Source organism: Oncorhynchus gorbuscha, linkage group LG03 (assembly GCF_021184085.1).
Source record: "Oncorhynchus gorbuscha isolate QuinsamMale2020 ecotype Even-year linkage group LG03, OgorEven_v1.0, whole genome shotgun sequence".
Classification (NCBI taxonomy): Eukaryota; Metazoa; Chordata; class Actinopteri; order Salmoniformes; family Salmonidae; genus Oncorhynchus; species Oncorhynchus gorbuscha.
The window spans coordinates 2,179,993-2,202,590 of NC_060175.1; the positions used below are offsets into that span (position 1 = coordinate 2,179,993).

The following is a 22,598-nucleotide window of genomic DNA, read 5'->3' on the forward strand; positions in this document are numbered from 1 at the left end:
ATCCTGTTAGATGTATTAGTACAGCCTGATTATCCTGTCTGAGATGTATTAGTACAGCCTGATTATCCTGTTAGATGTATTAGTACAGCCTGATTATCCTGATAGATGTATTAGTACAGCCTGATTATCCTGTTAGATGTATTAGTACAGCCTGATTATCCTGTCTGAGATGTATTAGTACAGCCTGATTATCCTGTTAGATGTATTAGTACAGCCTGATTATCCTGTCTGAGATGTATTAGTACAGCCTGATTATCCTGTTAGATGTATTAGTACAGCCTGATTATCCTGTCTGAGATGTATTAGTACAGCCTGATTATCCTGTCTGATGTATTAGTACAGCCTGATTATCCTGTCTGATGTATTAGTACAGCCTGATTATCCTGTTAGATGTATTAGTACAGCCTGATTATCCTGTTAGATGTATTAGTACAGCCTGATTATCCTGTTAGATGTATTAGTACAGCCTGATTATCCTGTTAGATGTATTAGTACAGCCTGATTATCCTGTTAGATGTATTAGTACAGCCTGATTATCCTGTTAGATGTATTAGTACAGCCTGATTATCCTGTTAGATGTATTAGTACAGCCTGATTATCCTGTTAGATGTATTAGTACAGCCTGATTATCCTGTTAGATGTATTAGTACAGCCTGATTATCCTGTTAGATGTATTAGTACAGCCTGATTATCCTGTCTGAGATGTATTAGTACAGCCTGATTATCCTGTCTGAGATGTATTAGTACAGCCTGATTATCCTGTCTGAGATGTATTAGTACAGCCTGATTATCCTGTCTGATGTATTAGTACAGCCTGATTATCCTGTCTGATGTATTAGTACAGCCTGATTATCCTGTCTGATGTATTAGTACAGCCTGATTATCCTGTCTGATGTATTAGTACAGCCTGATTATCCTGTTAGATGTATTAGTACAACCTGATTATCCTGTCTGAGATGTATTAGTACAGCCTGATTATCCTGTCTGAGATGTATTAGTACAGCCTGATTATCCTGTCTGATGTATTAGTACAGCCTGATTATCCTGTTAGATGTATTAGTACAGCCTGATTATCCTGTTAGATGTATTAGTACAGCCTGATTATCCTGTCTGAGATGTATTAGTATAGCCTGATTATCCTGTCTGAGATGTATTAGTACAGCCTGATTATCCTGTCTGATGTATTAGTACAGCCTGATTGTCCTGTTAGATGTATTAGTACAGCCTGATTATCCTGTTAGATGTATTAGTACAGCCTGATTATCCTGTCTGAGATGTATTAGTACAGCCTGATTATCCTGTTAGATGTATTAGTACAGCCTGATTATCCTGTCTGAGATGTATTAGTACAGCCTGATTATCCTGTTAGATGTATTAGTACAGCCTGATTATCCTGTCTGAGATGTATTAGTACAGCCTGATTATCCTGTTAGATGTATTAGTACAGCCTGATTATCCTGATAGATGTATTAGTACAGCCTGATTATCCTGTTAGATGTATTAGTACAGCCTGATTATCCTGTCTGAGATGTATTAGTACAGCCTGATTATCCTGTTAGATGTATTAGTACAGCCTGATTATCCTGTCTGAGATGTATTAGTACAGCCTGATTATCCTGTTAGATGTATTAGTACAGCCTGATTATCCTGTCTGAGATGTATTAGTACAGCCTGATTATCCTGTCTGATGTATTAGTACAGCCTGATTATCCTGTCTGATGTATTAGTACAGCCTGATTATCCTGTTAGATGTATTAGTACAGCCTGATTATCCTGTCTGATGTATTAGTACAGCCTGATTATCCTGTTAGATGTATTAGTACAGCCTGATTATCCTGTTAGATGTATTAGTACAGCCTGATTATCCTGTTAGATGTATTAGTACAGCCTGATTATCCTGTTAGATGTATTAGTACAGCCTGATTATCCTGTTAGATGTATTAGTACAGCCTGATTATCCTGTTAGATGTATTAGTACAGCCTGATTATCCTGTTAGATGTATTAGTACAGCCTGATTATCCTGTCTGAGATGTATTAGTACAGCCTGATTATCCTGTCTGAGATGTATTAGTACAGCCTGATTATCCTGTCTGAGATGTATTAGTACAGCCTGATTATCCTGTCTGAGATGTATTAGTACAGCCTGATTATCCTGTCTGAGATGTATTAGTACAGCCTGATTATCCTGTCTGAGATGTATTAGTACAGCCTGATTATCCTGTTAGATGTATTAGTACAGCCTGATTATCCTGTCTGAGATGTATTAGTACAGCCTGATTATCCTGTCTGAGATGTATTAGTACAGCCTGATTATCCTGTCGGAGATGTATTAGTACAGCCTGATTATCCTGTCGGAGATGTATTAGTACAGCCTGATTATCCTGTCTGAGATGTATTAGTACAGCCTGATTATCCTGTCGGAGATGTATTAGTACAGCCTGATTATCCTGTTAGATGTATTAGTACAGCCTGATTATCCTGTCTGAGATGTATTAGTACAGCCTGTTTATCCTGTCTGAGATGTATTAGTACAGCCTGATTATCCTGTCGGAGATGTATTAGTACAGCCTGATTATCCTGTCGGAGATGTATTAGTACAGCCTGATTATCCTGTCTGAGATGTATTAGTACAGCCTGATTATCCTGTCGGAGATGTATTAGTACAGCCTGATTATCCTGTTAGATGTATTAGTACAGCCTGATTATCCTGTCTGAGATGTATTAGTACAGCCTGTTTATCCTGTCTGAGATGTATTAGTACAGCCTGATTATCCTGTCGGAGATGTATTAGTACAGCCTGATTATCCTGTCGGAGATGTATTAGTACAGCCTGATTATCCTGTCGGAGATGTATTAGTACAGCCTGATTATCCTGTCGGAGATGTATTAGTACAGCCTGATTATCCTGTTAGATGTATTAGTACAGCCTGATTATCCTGTCTGAGATGTATTAGTACAGCCTGATTATCCTGTTAGATGTATTAGTACAGCCTGATTATCCTGTCGGAGATGTATTAGTACAGCCTGATTATCCTGTCGGAGATGTATTAGTACAGCCTGATTATCCTGTCTGAGATGTATTAGTACAGCCTGATTATCCTGTCTGAGATGTATTAGTACAGCCTGATTATCCTGTTAGATGTATTAGTACAGCCTGATTATCCTGTCTGAGATGTATTAGTACAGCCTGATTATCCTGTCTGAGATGTATTAGTACAGCCTGTTTATCCTGTCTGAGATGTATTAGTACAGCCTGATTATCCTGTCGGAGATGTATTAGTACAGCCTGATTATCCTGTCGGAGATGTATTAGTACAGCCTGATTATCCTGTCTGAGATGTATTAGTACAGCCTGATTATCCTGTCGGAGATGTATTAGTACAGCCTGATTATCCTGTTAGATGTATTAGTACAGCCTGATTATCCTGTCTGAGATGTATTAGTACAGCCTGTTTATCCTGTCTGAGATGTATTAGTACAGCCTGATTATCCTGTCGGAGATGTATTAGTACAGCCTGATTATCCTGTCGGAGATGTATTAGTACAGCCTGATTATCCTGTCTGAGATGTATTAGTACAGCCTGATTATCCTGTCGGAGATGTATTAGTACAGCCTGATTATCCTGTTAGATGTATTAGTACAGCCTGATTATCCTGTCTGAGATGTATTAGTACAGCCTGTTTATCCTGTCTGAGATGTATTAGTACAGCCTGATTATCCTGTCGGAGATGTATTAGTACAGCCTGATTATCCTGTCGGAGATGTATTAGTACAGCCTGATTATCCTGTCGGAGATGTATTAGTACAGCCTGATTATCCTGTCGGAGATGTATTAGTACAGCCTGATTATCCTGTTAGATGTATTAGTACAGCCTGATTATCCTGTCTGAGATGTATTAGTACAGCCTGATTATCCTGTTAGATGTATTAGTACAGCCTGATTATCCTGTCTGAGATGTATTAGTACAGCCTGATTATCCTGTTAGATGTATTAGTACAGCCTGATTGTCCTGTTAGATGTATTAGTACAGCCTGATTATCCTGTCTGAGATGTATTAGTACAGCCTGATTATCCTGTCTGAGATGTATTAGTACAGCCTGATTATCCTGTCTGAGATGTATTAGTACAGCCTGATTATCCTGTCTGAGATGTATTAGTACAGCCTGATTATCCTGTTAGATGTATTAGTACAGCCTGATTGTCCTGTTAGATGTATTAGTACAGCCTGATTATCCTGTCGGAGATGTATTAGTACAGCCTGATTATCCTGTTAGATGTATTAGTACAGCCTGATTATCCTGTTAGATGTATTAGTACAGCCTGATTATCCTGTTAGATGTATTAGTACAGCCTGATTATCCTGTTAGATGTATTAGTACAGCCTGATTATCCTGTTAGATGTATTAGTACAGCCTGATTATCCTGTCTGAGATGTATTAGTACAGCCTGATTGTCCTGTTAGATGTATTAGTACAGCCTGATTATCCTGTTAGATGTATTAGTACAGCCTGATTATCCTGTTAGATGTATTAGTACAGCCTGATTATCCTGTTAGATGTATTAGTACAGCCTGATTATCCTGTCTGAGATGTATTAGTACAGCCTGATTGTCCTGTTAGATGTATTAGTACAGCCTGATTATCCTGTTAGATGTATTAGTACAGCCTGATTATCCTGTTAGATGTATTAGTACAGCCTGATTATCCTGTTAGATGTATTAGTACAGCCTGATTATCCTGTTAGATGTATTAGTACAGCCTGATTATCCTGTCTGAGATGTATTAGTACAGCCTGATTATCCTGTTAGATGTATTAGTACAGCCTGATTATCCTGTCTGAGATGTATTAGTACAGCCTGTTTATCCTGTCTGAGATGTATTAGTACAGCCTGATTATCCTGTCGGAGATGTATTAGTACAGCCTGATTATCCTGTCGGAGATGTATTAGTACAGCCTGATTATCCTGTTAGATGTATTAGTACAGCCTGATTATCCTGTCGGAGATGTATTAGTACAGCCTGATTATCCTGTTAGATGTATTAGTACAGCCTGATTATCCTGTCTGATGTATTAGTAAACACACACACAGTTGCTTACCTGGGGAAGGTGCGACTGCGTAGCTCCTTGATGAACACCTGACTGCCGTTCTGAACAGCTTTGATGTCTCCTCTCTGTCCCGTGTCGTGTTTATTTCTTTTCTTGTTTTTCACTAAAATAAAACAGAAATATTAACACACAAACACCAGCATTAGGAACAACAAAATACATGTACTGTGTACATGAGTCACAAATGAAACAATATCATAATCAGGGTCCTATTGACTAGACCCCACAGGGTCCTATTGACTAGACCCCACAGGGTCCTATTGACTAGACCCCACAGGGTCCTATTGACTAGACCCCACAGGGTCCTATTGACTAGACCCCACAGGGTCCTATTGACTAGACCCCACAGGGTCCTATTGACTAGACCCCACAGGGTCCTATTGACTAGACCCCACAGGGTCCTATTGACTAGACCCCACAGGGTCCTATTGACTAGACCCCACAGGGTCCTATTGACTAGACCCCACAGGGTCCTATTGACTAGACCCCACAGGGTCCTATTGACTAGACCCCACAGGGTCCTATTGACTAGACCCCACAGGGTCCTATTGACTAGACCCCACAGGGTCCTATTGACTAGACCCCACAGGGTCCTATTGACTAGACCCCACAGGGTCCTATTGACTAGACCCCACAGGGTCCTATTGACTAGACCCCACAGGGTCCTATTGACTAGACCCCACAGGGTCCTATTGACTAGACACCACAGGGTCCTATTGACTAGACACCACAGGGTCCTATTGACTAGACACCACAGGGTCCTATTGACTAGACACCACAGGGTCCTATTGACTAGACACCACAGGGTCCTATTGACTAGACACCACAGGGTCCTATTGACTAGACACCACAGGGTCCTATTGACTAGACACCACAGGGTCCTATTGACGAGACACCACAGGGTCCTATTGACTAGACACCACAGGGTTAGAGTCATATTGACTAGACACCACAGGGTCCTATTGACTAGACCCCACAGGGTCCTATTGACTAGACACTACAGGGTCCTATTGACGAGACACCACAGGGTTAGGGTCCTATTGACTAGACACCACAGGGTCCTAGAGTCCTATTGACTAGACACCACAGGGTTAGAGTCATATTGACTAGACACCACAGGGTTAGAGTCCTATTGACTAGACACCACAGGGTCCTATTGACTAGACACCACAGGGTTAGGGTCCTATTGACTAGACACCACAGGGTCCTATTGACGAGACACCACAGGGTTAGGGTCCTATTAACGAGACACCACAGGGTCCTATTGACTAGACACCACAGGGTCCTATTGACTAGACACCACAGGGTCCTATTGACTCACCACAGGGTCCTATATTGACCCCACAGGGTCCTAGACAGACCCCACAGGGTCCTATTGACTAGACCCCACAGGGTCCTATTGACTAGACCCCACAGGGTCCTATTGACTAGACCCCACAGGGTCCTATTGACTAGACCCCACAGGGTCCTATTGACTAGACCCCACAGGGTCCTATTGACTAGACCCCACAGGGTCCTATTGACCCCACAGGGTCCTAGACCCCACAGGGTCCTATTGACTAGACCCCACAGGGTCCTATTGACTAGACCCCACAGGGTCCTATTGAGACACCACAGGGTCCTAGACCCCACAGGGTCCTATTGACTAGACCCCACAGGGTCCTATCGACTAGACCCCACAGGGTCCTATCGACTAGACCCCACAGGGTCCTATCGACTAGACCCCACAGGGTCCTATCGACTAGACCCCACAGGGTCCTATCGACTAGACCCCACAGGGTCCTATCGACTAGACCCCACAGGGTCCTATTGACTAGACCCCACAGGGGTCCTATTGACTAGACCCCACAGGGTCCTATTGACTCCTATTGACTAGACATTGACCCCACAGGGTCCTATTGACTCCCACAGGGTCCTATCTGACTAGACACCACAGGGTCCTATTGTTAGGGTCCTATTGACTAGACACCAGGGTCCTACAGGGTCCTATTGACTAGACACCACAGGGTTATTGACTAGACACCACAGGGTTAGACTAGACCCACAGGGTCCTAGGGGGTCCTATTGACTAGACAGACCTATTGACCACAGGGTCCTATTGACTAGACACCACAGGGTCCTATTGACAGACTAGACACCACAGGGTCCTATTGACACCACAGGGTCCTATTGACACCACAGGGTCCTATTGACTAGACACCACAGGGTCCTATTGACTAGACACCACAGGGTCCTATTGACTAGACACCACAGGGTCCTATTGACTAGACACCACAGGGTCCTATTGACGAGACACCACAGGGTCCTATTGACTAGACACCACAGGGTCCTATTGACTAGACACCACAGGGTCCTATTGACTAGACACCACAGGGTCCTATTGACTAGACACCACAGGGTCCTATTGACTTCCTATTGACTAGACACCACAGGGTTAGGGTCCTATTGACTAGACACCACAGGGTCCTATTGACTAGACACCACAGGGTCCTATTGACTAGACACCACAGGGTTAGGGTCCTATTGACTAGACACCACAGGGTCCTATTGACTAGACACCACAGGGTCCTATTGACTAGACACCACAGGGTCCTATTGACTAGACACCACAGGGTTAGGGTCTTATTGACTAGACACCACAGGGTCCTATTGACTAGACACCACAGGGTCCTATTGACTAGACCCCACAGGGTCCTATTGACTAGACACCACAGGGTCCTATTGACTAGACACCACAGGGTCCTATTGACTAGGGGTCCTATTGACTAGACACCACAGGGTCCTATTGACAGGGTCCTATAGACACCACAGGGTCCTAGGTCCTATTGACTAGACACCACAGGGTCCTATTGACTAGACACCACAGGGTCCTTGACTGACACCACAGGGTCCTATTGACGAGACACCACAGGGTCCTATTGACTAGACACCACAGGGTCCTATTGACTAGACACCACAGGGTTAGGGTCCTATTGACTAGACACCACAGGGTCCTATTGACTAGACACCACAGGGTCCTATTGACTAGACACCACAGGGTTAGGGTCCTATTGACTAGACACCACAGGGTTAGGGTCCTATTGACTAGACACCACAGGGTCCTATTGACTAGACACCACAGGGTCCTATTGACTAGACACCACAGGGTCCTATTGACTAGACACCACAGGGTCCTATTGACTAGACACCACAGGGTCCTATTGACTAGACACCACAGGGTCCTATTGACTAGACACCACAGGGTTAGGGTCCTATTGACTAGACACCACAGGGTCCTATTGACTAGACACCACAGGGTCCTATTGACTAGACACCACAGGGTCTTATTGACTAGACACCACAGGGTCCTATTGACTAGACACCACAGGGTCCTATTGACTAGACACCACAGGGTTAGGGTCTTATTGACTAGACACCCTATTGACTAGACACAGGGTCCTATTGACTATTGACTAGACACCACAGGGTTAGGGTCTTATTGACTAGACACCACAGGGTTAGGGTCCTATTGACTAGACACCACAGGGTCCTATTGACTAGACACCACAGGGTCCTATTGACTAGACACCACAGGGTCCTATTGACTAGACACCCACAGGGTTAGGGTCCTATTGACTAGACACCACAGGTCCTATTGACTAGACACCACAGGGTCCTATTGACTATTGACTAGACCCACAGGGTCCTATTGACTCCTAGACCCCACAGGGTCCTATTGACACCACAGGGTAGACCACCACAGGGTCCTATTGACTAGACCCCACAGGGTCCTATTGACTAGACCCCACAGGGTCCTATTGACTAGACACCACAGGGTCCTATTGACTCCCCACAGACCTATTGACTAGACACCACAGGGTCCTATTGACTACCCCACAGACCTATTGACTAGACCCACAGGGTCCTATTGACTAGACCCCACAGGGTCCTATTGACTAGACCCCACAGGGTCCTATTGACTCCTATTGACTAGACCCACAGGGTCCTATTGACTAGACCCCACAGGGTCCTATTGACTAGACCCCACAGGGTCCTATTGACTAGACACCACAGGGTCCTATTGACTAGACACCACAGGGTCCTACTAGACCCCACAGGGTCCTATTGACTAGACACCCTACAGGGTCCTATTGACTAGACACCACAGGGTCCTATTGACTAGACCCCACAGGGTCCTACAGGGTCCTATTGACTAGACCCACAGGGTCCTATTGACACCACAGGGTCCTATTGACTAGACCCACAGGGTCCTATTGACTAGACACCACAGGGTCCTATTGACTAGACACCACAGGGTTAGGGTCCTATTGACTAGACACCACAGGGTTAGGGTCCTATTGACTAGACCCCACAGGGTCCTATTGACTAGACCCCACAGGGTCCTATTGACTAGACCCCACAGGGTCCTATTGACTAGACCCCACAGGGTCCTATTGACTAGACACCACAGGGTTAGGGTCCTATTGACTAGACACCACAGGGTCCTATTGACTAGACACCACAGGGTCCTATTGACTAGACCCCACAGGGTCCTATTGACTAGACACCACAGGGTCCTATTGACTAGACCCCACAGGGTCCTATTGAGAGTAGGTATGACAGGACTAGAGTAGGTATGACAGGACTAGAGTAGGTATGACAGGACTAGAGTAGGTATGACAGGACTAGAGTAGGTATGACAGGACTAGAGTAGGTATGACAGGACTAGAGTAGGTATGACAGGACTAGAGTAGGTATGACAGGACTAGAGTAGGTATGACAGGACTAGAGTAGGTATGACAGGACTAGAGTAGGTATGACAGGACTAGAGTAGGTATGACAGGACTAGAGTAGGTATGACCGAGAGAAGGACAGAAAGACCTACTGGTGGATTTTCCATCTGTCTTCTCACAGTTGGGACAGTGGTAGATGTCAATGTCTGGAGCCTCGTCCTCATCCACACCAACACAGCTGGAACACACAGAGAAATAGATTGGCTATATAACTTAACACAGATGAAACAACAGACAGAAATACATTGGCTTGCTCTTCAAGAAATGCTGGCGGCCATGACAGAAGACAAAAGTTGAGTTGGCTTGGGGGTGTGGTTTGATGTGGGTGTTTCTTGGGTGTGTCCTTGCCACCACCAAGACACGCCCCTCTGTCAGAACCTTTCCGGCAGCATTTTCCCCTCCCACTCAATCACAACAAACAAACCTACGGCAGGCTCAATTCAATAACTACAGGCAGATTTATGGTGAGATGTCGGAGGAAGCTTTGAATAGGTCAGTAGCCTACAGAGTAATATGAGAAGAACACAATTGCTGAATTGATTTAGATATTGTAAACTCAGTGCTGTGCTAAGTTTCACATGCAGGCCCATGTAGAACAAACCATTTACATACAGGGCCTTCAGAAAGTAGTCATACCCCTGGACTTATTAAACACCTTGTTGTGTTACAGTCTGAAATGAAAACAGCTTTCCCCCTCAATTTACCCTAACCAGCCTGATCACCATATAATGTCCAGGGTATAACCTAGCCTGGTAGAACCTAGCCTGGTATAACCTAGCCTGGTATAACCTAGCCTGGTAGAACCAGCCTGATCACCATATAATGTCCAGGGTATAACCTAGCCTGGTAGAACCAGCCTGATCACCATATAATGTCCAGGGTATAACCAGCCTGATCACAATATAATGTTCAGGGTATAACCTAGCCTGGTAGAACCAGCCTGATCACCATATAATGTCCAGGGTATAACCTAGCCTGGTAGAACCAGCCTGATCACAATATAATGTTCAGGGTATAACCTAGCCTGGTATAACCTAGCCTGGTATAACCTAGCCTGGTAGAACCAGCCTGATCACCATATAATGTCCAGGGTATAACCAGCCTGATCACCATATAATGTTCAGGGTATAACCTAGCCTGGTAGAACCTAGCCTGGTATAACCTAGCCTGGTATAACCTAGCCTGGTATAACCTAGCCTGGTAGAACCTAGCCTGGTAGAACCTAGCCTGGTATAACCTAGCCTGGTATAACCTAGCCTGGTATAACCTAGCCTGATGTAGAACCTAGCCTGGTAGAACCTAGCCTGGTAGAACCTAGCCTGGTAGAACCTAGCCTGGTAGAACCTAGCCTGGTAGAACCTAGCCTGGTAGAAACTAGCCTGGTAGAACTAATCAACATTCTATTTCATTTACATTTGATGATACCAGAAGTGAAATAGGAAGGCTAATGCAGCAATCAGGTTGGTTCCACCAGGCTAATCATTACCACCATATAATGTCCAGGGTAGCCTGGTAGAACCTAGCCTGGTATAACCTAGCCTGGTATAACCTGCCTGGTATAACCTAGCCTGATGTAGAACTAATCAGAACTAATCAACATTCTATTTCATTTACATTTGATGATACCAGAAGTGAAATAGGAAGGCTAATGCAGCAATCAGGTTGGTTCCACCAGGCTAATCATTACCACCATATAATGTCCAGGGTAGAACCTAGCCTGGTAGAACCTAGCCTGGTATAACCTAGCCTGGTATAACCTAGCCTGGTATAACCTAGCCTGGTAAAACCTAGCCTGGTATAACCTAGCCTGGTAACCTAGCCTGGTATAACCTAGCCTGATGTAGAACCTAGCCTGGTAGAACCTAGCCTGGTAGAACTAATCAACATTCTATTTCATTTACATTTGATGATACCAGAAGTGAAATAGGAAGGCTAATGCAGCAATCAGGTTGGTTCCACCAGGCTAATCATTACCACCATATAATGTCCAGGGTATAACCTAGCCTGGTAGAACCTAGCCTGGTAGAACCTAGCCTGGTAGAACCTAGCCTGGTATAACCTAGCCTGGTAAAACCTAGCCTGGTATAACCTAGCCTGGTATAACCTAGCCTGGTATAACCTAGCCTGGTATAACCTAGCCTGGTAGAACCTAGCCTGGTAGAACTAATCAACATTCTATTTCATTTACATTTGATGATATCAGAAGTGAAATAGGAAGGCTAATGCAGCAATCAGGTTGGTTCCACCAGGCTATAATGTCAGGGTATAACCACCATTTAATGTCCAGCCTGGTAGAACCTAGCCTGGTAGAACCTAGCCTGGTATAACCTATGTAGAACCTGGCCTGGTAGAACCTAGCCTGGTAGAAACTAATCAACATTCTATTTCATTTACATTTGATGATACCAGAAGTGAAATAGGAAGGCTAATGCAGCAATCAGGTTGGTTCCACCAGGCTAATCATTACCACCATATAATGTCCAGGGTATAACCTAGCCTGGTAGAACCTAGCCTGGTAGAACCTAGCCTGGTAGAACCTAGCCTGGTAGAACCTAGCCTGATGTAGAACCTAGCCTGGTAGAACCTAGCCTGGTAGAACTAATCAACATTCTATTTCATTTACATTTGATGATACCAGAAGTGAAATAGGAAGGCTAATGCAGCAATCAGGTTGGTTCCACCAGGCTAATCATTACCACCATATAATGTCCAGGGTAGAACCTAGCCTGGTAGAACCTAGCCTGGTAGAACCTAGCCTGGTAGAACCTAGCCTGGTAGAACCTAGCCTGATGTAGAACCTAGCCTGGTAGAACCTAGCCTGGTAGAACCTAGCCTGGTAGAACCTAGCCTGGTAGAACCTAGCCTGGTAGAACCTAGCCTGATGTAGAACCTAGCCTGGTAGAACTAATCAACATTCTATTTCATTTACATTTGATGATACCAGAAGTGAAATAGGAAGGCTAATGCAGCAATCAGGTTGGTTCCACCAGGCTAATCATTACCACCATATAATGTCCAGGGTAGAACCTAGCCTGGTAGAACCTAGCCTGGTATAACCTAGCCTGGTAGAACCTAGCCTGGTAGAACTAATCAACATTCTATTTCATTTACATTTGATGATACCAGAAGTGAAATAGGAAGGCTAATGCAGCAATCAGGTTGGTTCCACCAGGCTAATCATTACCACCATATAATGTCCAGGGTATAACCTAGCCTGGTAGAACCTAGCCTGGTAGAACCTAGCCTGGTAGAACCTAGCCTGGTATAACCTAGCCTGATGTAGAACCTAGCCTGATGTAGAACCTAGCCTGGTAGAACCTAGCCTGGTAGAACTAATCAACATTCTATTTCATTTACATTTGATGATACCAGAAGTGAAATAGGAAGGCTAATGCAGCAATCAGGTTGGTTCCACCAGGCTAATCATTACCACCATATAATGTCCAGGGTAGAACCTAGCCTGGTAGAACCTAGCCTGGTAGAACCTAGCCTGGTATAACCTAGCCTGGTAGAACCTAGCCTGGTAGAACCTAGCCTGGTAGAACCTAGCCTGGTAGAACCTAGCCTGGTAGAACCTAGCCTGGTAGAACCTAGCCTGGTAGAACCTAGCCTGATGTAGAACCTAGCCTGATGTAGAACCTAGCCTGGTAGAACCTAGCCTGGTAGAACCTAGCCTGGTAGAACTAATGAACATTCTATTTCATTTACATTTGATGATACCAGAAGTGAAATAGGAAGGCTAATGCAGCAATCAGGTTGGTTCCACCAGGCTAATCATTACCACCATATAATGTCCAGGGTAGAACCTAGCCTGGTAGAACCTAGCCTGGTATAACCTAGCCTGGTAGAACCTAGCCTGGTAGAACCTAGCCTGGTAGAACCTAGCCTGGTAGAACCTAGCCTGGTAGAACCTAGCCTGGTAGAACCTAGCCTGGTAGAACTAATCAACATTCTATTTCATTTACATTTGATGATACCAGAAGTGAAATAGGAAGGCTAATGCAGCAATCAGGTTGGTTCCACCAGGCTAATCATTACCACCATATAATGTCCAGGGTATAACCTAGCCTGGTAGAACCTAGCCTGGTATAACCTAGCCTGGTAGAACCTAGCCTGGTAGAACCTAGCCTGGTAGAACCTAGCCTGGTATAACCTAGCCGGGTATAACCTAGCCGGGTATAACCTAGCCGGGTATAACCTAGCCTGGTATAACCTAGCCGGGTATAACCTAGCCGGGTATAACCTAGCCTGGTAGAACCTAGCCTGGTAGAACCTAGCCTGGTAGAACCTAGCCTGGTAGAACCTAGCCTGGTATAACCTAGCCTGGTAGAACTAATCAACATTCTATTTCATTTACATTTGATGATACCAGAAGTGAAATAGGAAGGCTAATGCAGCAATCAGGTTGGTTCCAGAACCCACCATATAATGTCCAGGGTATAACCTAGCCTGGTAGAACCTAGCCTGGTATAACCTAGCCTGGTATAACCTAGCCTGGTAGAACCTAGCCTGGTATAACCTAGCCTGGTAGAACCTAGCCTGGTATAACCTAGCCTGGTATAACCTAGCCTGGTAGAACTAATCAACATTCTATTTCATTTACATTTGATGATACCAGAAGTGAAATAGGAAGGCTAATGCAGCAATCAGGTTGGTTCCACCAGGCTAATCATTACCACCATATAATGTCCAGGGTATAACCTAGCCTGGTAGAACCTAGCCTGATATAACTTAGCCTGGTAGAACCTAGCCTGGTAGAACCTAGCCTGGTATAACCTAGCCTGATGTAGAACCTAGCCTGGTAGAACCTAGCCTGGTAGAACCTAGCCTGGTAGAACCTAGCCTGGTAGAACTAATCAACATTCTATTTAATTTACATTTGATGATACCAGAAGTGAAATAGGAAGGCTAATGCAGCAATCAGGTTGGTTCCACCAGGCTAATCATTACCACCATATAATGTCCAGGGTATAACCTAGCCTGGTAGAACCTAGCCTGGTAGAACCTAGCCTGGTAGAACCTAGCCTGGTAGAACCTAGCCTGGTATAACCTAGCCTGGTATAACCTAGCCTGATGTAGAACCTAGCCTGGTAGAACCTAGCCTGGTAGAACCTAGCCTGGTAGAACCTAGCCTGGTATAACCTAGCCTGGTATAACCTAGCCTGGTAGAACCTAGCCTGGTAGAACCTAGCCTGGTATAACCTAGCCTGGTATAACCTAGCCTGGTATAACCTAGCCTGGTATAACCTACCTACCTAATCATTACCACCATAGATAATGAAATCAGTACTGTGTGTGTGCGTGTGCGTGTGTGCGTGTGTGCGTGCGTGTGCGTGTGCGCGTGCGTGTGACCGATCAGTATATTTGATGAAGTTCAGACAGGCTAGATACTGATGTCTCTGAATGGACAGAGACCTGGCACTCTGACAGACAGGCTAGATACTGATGTCTCTGAATGGACAGAGACCTGGCACTCTGACAGACAGGCTAGATACCGATGTCTCTGAATGGACAGAGACCTGGCACTCTGACAGACAGGCTAGATACCGATGTCTCTGAATGGACAGAGACCTGGCACTCTGACAGACAGGCTAGATACTGATGTCTCTGAATGGACAGAGACCTGGCACTCTGACAGACAGATACCGATGTCTCTGAATGGACAGAGACCTGGCACTCTGACAGACAGATACCGATGTCTCTGAATGGACAGAGACCTGGCACTCTGACAGACAGATACCGATGTCTCTGAATGGACAGATACCGATGTCTCTGAATGGACAGAGACCTGGCACTCTGACAGACAGCAGACAGACAGGTGAATGAATGGACAGAGACAGACACTGAATAACAGACAGATACCGACAGACTCTGAATGGACAGGTGAATAACAGACACTCTGACAGACAGGTGAATAACAGACAGAATGGACAGGTGAATAACGATGTCTCTGAATAACAGAGACAGACAGGTGAATAGACAGCAGACAGACAGGTGAATAACAGACAGACAGACAGACAACAGACAGGTGAATAACAGACAGACAGACAGGTGAATAACAGACAGAATAACAGACAGACAGGTGAATAACAGACAGACAGACAGGTGAATAACAGACAGGTGAATAACAGACAGAATAACAGACAGACAGACAGACAGAATAACAGACAGACAGACAGACAGACAGACAGACAGACAGACAGGTGAATAGCAGACAGACAGACAGGTGAATAGCAGACAGACAGACAGACAGACAGACAGACAGACAGACAGACAGACAGACAGACAGACAGACAGACAGACAGACAATAGCAGACAGACAGACAGGTGAATAGCAGACAGACAGACAGGTGAATAGCAGACAGACAGACAGGTGAATAGCAGACAGACAGACAGACAGACAGACAGACAGACAGACAGACAGACAGACAGACAGACAGACAGACAGACAGACAGACAGACAGACAGACAGACAGACAGACAGACGAATAGACAGACAGACAGACAGACAGACAGACGAATAGCAGACAGACAGACAGGTGAATAGCAGACAGACAGACAGGTGAATAGCAGACAGACAGACAGACAGACAGACAGACAGACAGACAGACAGACAGACAGACGAATAGCAGACAGACAGACAGACAGACGAATAGCAGACAGACAGACAGGTGAATAGCAGACAGACAGACAGGTGAATAGCAGACAGACAGACAGGTGAATAGCAGACAGACAGACAGACAGACAGACAGACAGACAGACAGACAGACAGACAGACAGACAGACAGACAGACAGACAGACAGACAGACAGACAGACAGACAGACAGACAGGTAGGGAGAGGGGACGGGCTCATCATGTCTGACCTGTTCAATCAATAATGTAAATACATTGATGACTTATCAGCTATTAAGTATGCACACTACCAGGCATGGTGGGATGAACTAATAGCCTACGTAGTATAATAGTAGTTTAACACAATACTGTACTTAGCTAGTTCTGTATGGGCAACCCCTTAGTATGAAGAGTAAATTATAGAGGCCAGGTTATGGGTTATTAGGCTACTACATTCAACAGTGTCAAGCTAGGGACAAAAGCTACTGTGCCATCATCATCAGGCTAGACAGCACCCATAAATAAGCCCAATATCTCAGCCGAGACCCCCGGGACCCCTGGGTGGACCTGCATTGCTCGCATCGACGAAGTTTCGTGATATTCACGCGAATAATAAAAGGCATCGCTCGACTCGCATCGATGATTTTAGCGATATATTTGCTGTAAACGACTGTTCGTCCGGTGATCCCGTACATTGTAGCTGGCAGCGGGTCACGGTAGATCGTATCCAGTCTTGTCCAGAAGGGTTAACGTTACCGCGCGTAAATATCTCCCTTTGATTTGAAACGCCTGTTTACTATTTTCTATTTCCAATAAGTGATCGAAATAGAAAATGATGCGATTCCCACCAATATTAAGGGTTTGTTGTCCTGCATTTGGGACATTAAACGTACAAAGGACGTCATCACAACAACGAAATAGAGGGGAAAAAAGACGCGGCAGACTCCCATTATTATCGGAGGATACAGTGGTTTCAAATACATATGACGTGAAGATGTCGTCGTCAAGTCATTTGTACATTTTTTCCCCAGTAAAAATGTAGTCAACAATGCAACGTGTATCAATGTGCCATCCGACTAAAGTCAACCGCAGCGTTTAGACGGAGTTGAGCGGCGACCGGTGAGGGCGCAGTTCCCACGTCAAAAATACAATGAAGTTGTTCAAAACCAGGGTTTTCACCACTCAGAGAAAAGCGGCATTAATGTGGAAATGTCGGATTTTCTTTGGGTCCTGAAATCCGTGGGTTTTTAAATATATATATATATATATAACTCTATTAATGTAACGTTTGAAGTCCAGTCCACTCACACTAGTCTCCGCTCAACTCCATCATAAATGGTGGAGTTGAGTTTATTCGGGTATCAAAGGGAATTGGAGAGGAGCGGGTTATTGCCAGAGGAGAGTTCGGGCTCGTGCTTTTCTAAAACGGTTTTTACAACGTGACCCAAGCAATAAATAAATAAAAAAGAATAAAAACAGACAACTAAGAAGACGAGTGTACGGTGAGATTTGAACGGTGGGACGTGTGAACGTGATGTAGAGTGAGAAGTGGAGCCTCTCCGCGGTCTCCGCTCCGTCCTACGCGGCAACAATGACTACTGGAGCCACACGACATACAGCTGGGAAATGATTATGGAAATACAAAAGTACATCATAAAAACACACGGTTCAATATTAAAATCGACACATTGCTGGGAGAAAAATGAGTCTTTTTTTTTGTTGCGCTAATGTCACAACGGAGAGTATTTAACTCCGCCTTCTTCAAGCGGCCTCGGTCTTGTGCCGTTTCAGATGTGGACAGTGTGCAACACAAACTGGCAAACGACAAAAACACCCTGCTAAATACAATGCAAAACGGACAGGAAATCACCCCAATAGGTTAAAACAATTACCTTCCGTGAAACCAGTCCTTGCAGGCGTCACACTCGATCATAAACTGAGTAACGTCGTACGGTAATCTGCAGATGCAATATACTGGTACAGTCGCCATGTTTGATCATTCACAACAACGTTTTGGATAGGAGGGGGACACCGGGCAGCAGAGACACCGGGCAGCAGCAACTCTCCTGCAAACAAAATACAATATGAAGATCTTCCACAAGCAGCAACTAGTCCGTTCCGCTGGACATGAAATTAAATCCCCAAATCCACTGATGTTGCATTGAGGTGGTTATCGTGTTGATGATGTAGCGCCGAGGTCGATAATGTTCCTGAAGTGCATCATTGTTTTCCTGCCCCCCCTCCCTGGTCGCTGTACAGTATTGAACCGCTCAGAAACCAAGACGAAATCTATTCTTGTTGCATTGTAATATCTGTTACGTCAGCGTGGAAAACCGTCAATTTGGTCTTCGCTGGCTCGCATCAGATGAATGAATCTCTCCAACGGTGCAGTTGTTTCAGCGGGGATCCCGGGACGTTCCAAATCGTTAAGCGTTCGTACGGTTGTCGGTAGAGAAATTGACCGACGTTAACCTGCTCGATCAAATACAGATTTGTGTCCGTATCACCGCGGGACATAACGGAGATGAGATGGAGGCAACCGTTATCATGATTATAATGCATCCATATATAACCTACATTTTCGTCTTATATCAATCTATTTTAATTAACATAGATGATTTAATAAAGATAAAGATCACATCAACTGTTTATCTCCCTATTCATACTGAGCTGCATGCAACAAAAACAAGCAATATCAAAATGTAATTATCAATTTCAGAATGTATTACTTTATTAAATCTAATAATAGTGATGGATCAAAATGAAGTAAAATACATTTTCCATTAGGTGGTATCGACACACACAGTCCTTGAATCATGACTTTCATTCCACATAAGAGTCACCGGATGAAGGCGTATTCTGCACGGGGGAGTTTTGTTAAGCGCCCTGAAGCTCGGTCTCAACATTAACACGTATCGCTTGCAGTACGGGTTTCAAAGCATAAAAACCAGATCTTTCATATCAGCAAGAAGAAAAAAAGATTCATTGATACACGCACTTATAGGGTTACTGTTTGTGCTTCCGCGCGCCCATATCTCCACGTTACAGCGAGTTGAAGACAGACAGAAGTTCGAGGCCACCGGTACTAATGAACGTTAACTATCACCTGTGTGTAATAACGGAAACTCGCCAGAAACGCGTCCGCTGCAACTGTGATAAAGCCGGTTAAGACAGTGCAGTAAGTGTATATTTTTCACTTGTGAAATTATTTTAATGTGATATGAAAGTTAAGGGCTTTGTTTCTAGAACCGTACCGCAATTGATAATCGATTCACGTTGAGATGTAGTATTTGACTGTCAGAGTCAAGTCTAACTCTGAAAACAACATACAAGATCCTTGGACCTTAAGGAAAAATGTCAGGCTCCTTAAGAGTACATCTTGGACTAAAACACACTATGAGATCAAACAGGGTAGAGACTGAAATTATAATTAGTGGTTTGAAGTGTAATTGACTTTTTCCTTAGACCATTACAGACTAATTACAGTCATCCGATTGTTTCTCTGACTGAATTAGCTACAGTGGATTGATTTGAATAGCTACTGTACATTTAAATGACATTGATACATGGTATTACTATAAATGAATCTGCTACACAGGTCAGGGTCAATCCCTAACGTTGATAGCCATAACAGAATTACTGTGGTGTATAGTTGAATTGTAGTATCATAATGTCAATTGTCCATTTTTGTTACACTTTGTGAAAAATGTAAAAGATCGATACAAAAATAAAATAAACAGATATTAGCCACAAACTGATAATAAAAAAGCAAATTATACTAAAATAATATAATTTTATTAAGCTTTGTAAGTTGCATTCAATTGCCTTCAAATACACCACACTCAATCAATCATCAACAATCTCCAACACAACTGTAGTTCATTCTTTTACAACCCATATGAGTTAGGCAGAAAACGTGTCAACTTACGTCAAGGTATCCTATATAGCTCTTACATACTGATATCCTATATAGCTCTTGCAGGGGGGGGGGGGGTACACCGTTTCTCTGTTCACTAAAAGTGGGACGAAAGCTTCAGGAGAATTACATGGAAAAAGTAGTTATTAATGATTCTGGTAACAGAAGTACAATAAGTCTTGAGTTAAACACTAAAAAGTAAACATCCAAATGTACTTGATGCTAAAGTCTCTCTGAGGCAACACACATCTCAGCTACATAAAAGGGGCTTGTTCAAATCAAAAGCTTTTTTTTTATAAACATGGTTTTTATTCTATATGCTTGCGTCTCAAACGGTACCTTGTTCCCTATGCATTGCATTACCTTTGACCCGGGCCCTTAGGAACACTACTTTCCAGAGGCTCCACCAGACCCAAATCACAACTCTCCGTCCCCCTGGCAACAGAGAACAGTAAAAGTCAACTTGTTAAAAAATATATATATATATATATTTTTTTTTTAAAGTTCGAACTTTTTTTTAAAAATGTTTTTTTTTTTTTAAAGGTGACGCTGAATCTCCCAGCTTTCCAAAGTAGTGCATCACATAGAGAATATAGTTCCAAGAGAGTCCAGAGAGATGTGTTACTAATATCAGAATATATATCATGTAGCAGAAAACGGCAACAGAGCACAGTAAAGGAGTAGAACACCAGGATTATTTAACCATATTCAAAGATACATGTAGTCTAGTTTGTTGTTGTTGTTGTTGATTTAAATTCAATATCACAATACATTTAAAAAAAAAAAAGGTTAAGAGTTAAGAGTAGATCATTTGAATGGTGACTATAACAGTTATACCAGCTTGGTAACGCATTGACTCACTGTTAACCTGTGTATTAGGACAAGCCAGCGGCCTCAGTTCTCTATATCAGGATGGGGGGGGTGGGGGGGGGCGTGGCGTGGGGGAGGGGACAACATGCATCATAAATACGCACCGTTTAAAAATGGTGGAACCATGCAGACAGTTGAGTTGAAACGGATAGTAACTGTGTTTGATCGTCAAGGAAACCACATTGGCGGTTTGACACACATCAGGGTTGGTTGAAGAACTTTTTAGCATATTTTTTTTATTTGTTTTTAAATAACTGTTTATTTATTGAAATGTTTTTTTTTTTTTTTAATAATAGCTAAAGTATAACGTATAGGCTAGGTAAATAAAGATGCAGGGGTTTTAATCTACTACAGTAATTAATCATTTAAACAACGTCTGCAGATCTGAACACAATAAGGAACCATTGTGATCAGAGCCCTATATATAACCTTGTATATACGTATAGGACCTAATGGCATATAGCATACAGTGCCTTCAGCATGGAATTAACACCCCTAGACTTTCTCCACATTTTGTTTTGAGACCAAGTGGGATTAAAATGGATTTTAATTGTGAATTATTTAATTTTTTTTGTCAACTATCTACACAAAATACTCTTAATGTCAAAGTGGAAGAAAAATTATAACATTTATTTTAAAAAATAATATGGAAAAGAAAACACTAATATATATTGATTAGATATATGTATTCAACCCTCTGAGTCAATACATGTTATAAATCACTTCTGGCAGTGATTACACCTGTGTGTCTTCCTGGCTACGTCTCTAAGAGTGATTACACCTGTGTGTCTTCCTGGGTAAGTCTCTAAGAGTGATTACACCTGTGTGTCTTTCTGGGTAAGTCTCTAAGAGTGATTAAACCTGTGTGTCTTTCTGGGTAAGTCTCTAAGAGTGATTACACCTGTGTGTCTTTCTGGGTAAGTCTCTAAGAGTGATTACACCTGTGAGTCTTTCTGGGTAAGTCTCTAAGAGTGATTACACCTGTGTGTCTTTCTGGGTAAGTCTCTAAGAGTGATTACACCTGTGTGTCTTTCTGGGTAAGTCTCTAAGAGTGATTACAGCTGTGAGTCTTTCTGGGTAAGTCTCTAAGAGTGATTACACCTGTGAGTCTTTCTGGGTAAGTCTCTAAGAGCGATTACACCCGTGAGTCTTTCTGGGTAAGTCTCTAAGAGCGATTACAGCTGTGAGTCTTTCTGGGTAAGTCTCTAAGAGCTTTGGTTACCTGGATTGTACAATATTGGCACATTATTCTTTTTTAAATTCTTCAAGTTTGGTCAAGTTGGTTGTTGATCATTGCTAGACAGATATTTTTATGTA

General features: G+C 43.5%; 1 protein-coding gene across 1 annotated transcript in view; it reads right to left on the minus strand.

The window, feature by feature from the left end:
• Positions 1 to 22,167, minus strand: part of phf2 (PHD finger protein 2) — a 130,626-nt gene extending 108,459 nt beyond the window's left edge. Inside the window, exons 1-3 of the mRNA XM_046338193.1 lie at positions 18,388 to 22,167; positions 9,974 to 10,059; positions 5,101 to 5,212 (exon numbers count right to left, since the gene is read on the minus strand). Coding sequence (XP_046194149.1) covers positions 5,101 to 5,212; positions 9,974 to 10,059; positions 18,388 to 18,485 — 296 coding nt within the window. The 5' untranslated portion in view covers positions 18,486 to 22,167. The remainder of the gene's footprint in view (positions 1 to 5,100; positions 5,213 to 9,973; positions 10,060 to 18,387) is intronic.
• Positions 22,168 to 22,598: the final 431 nt, after the last annotated feature.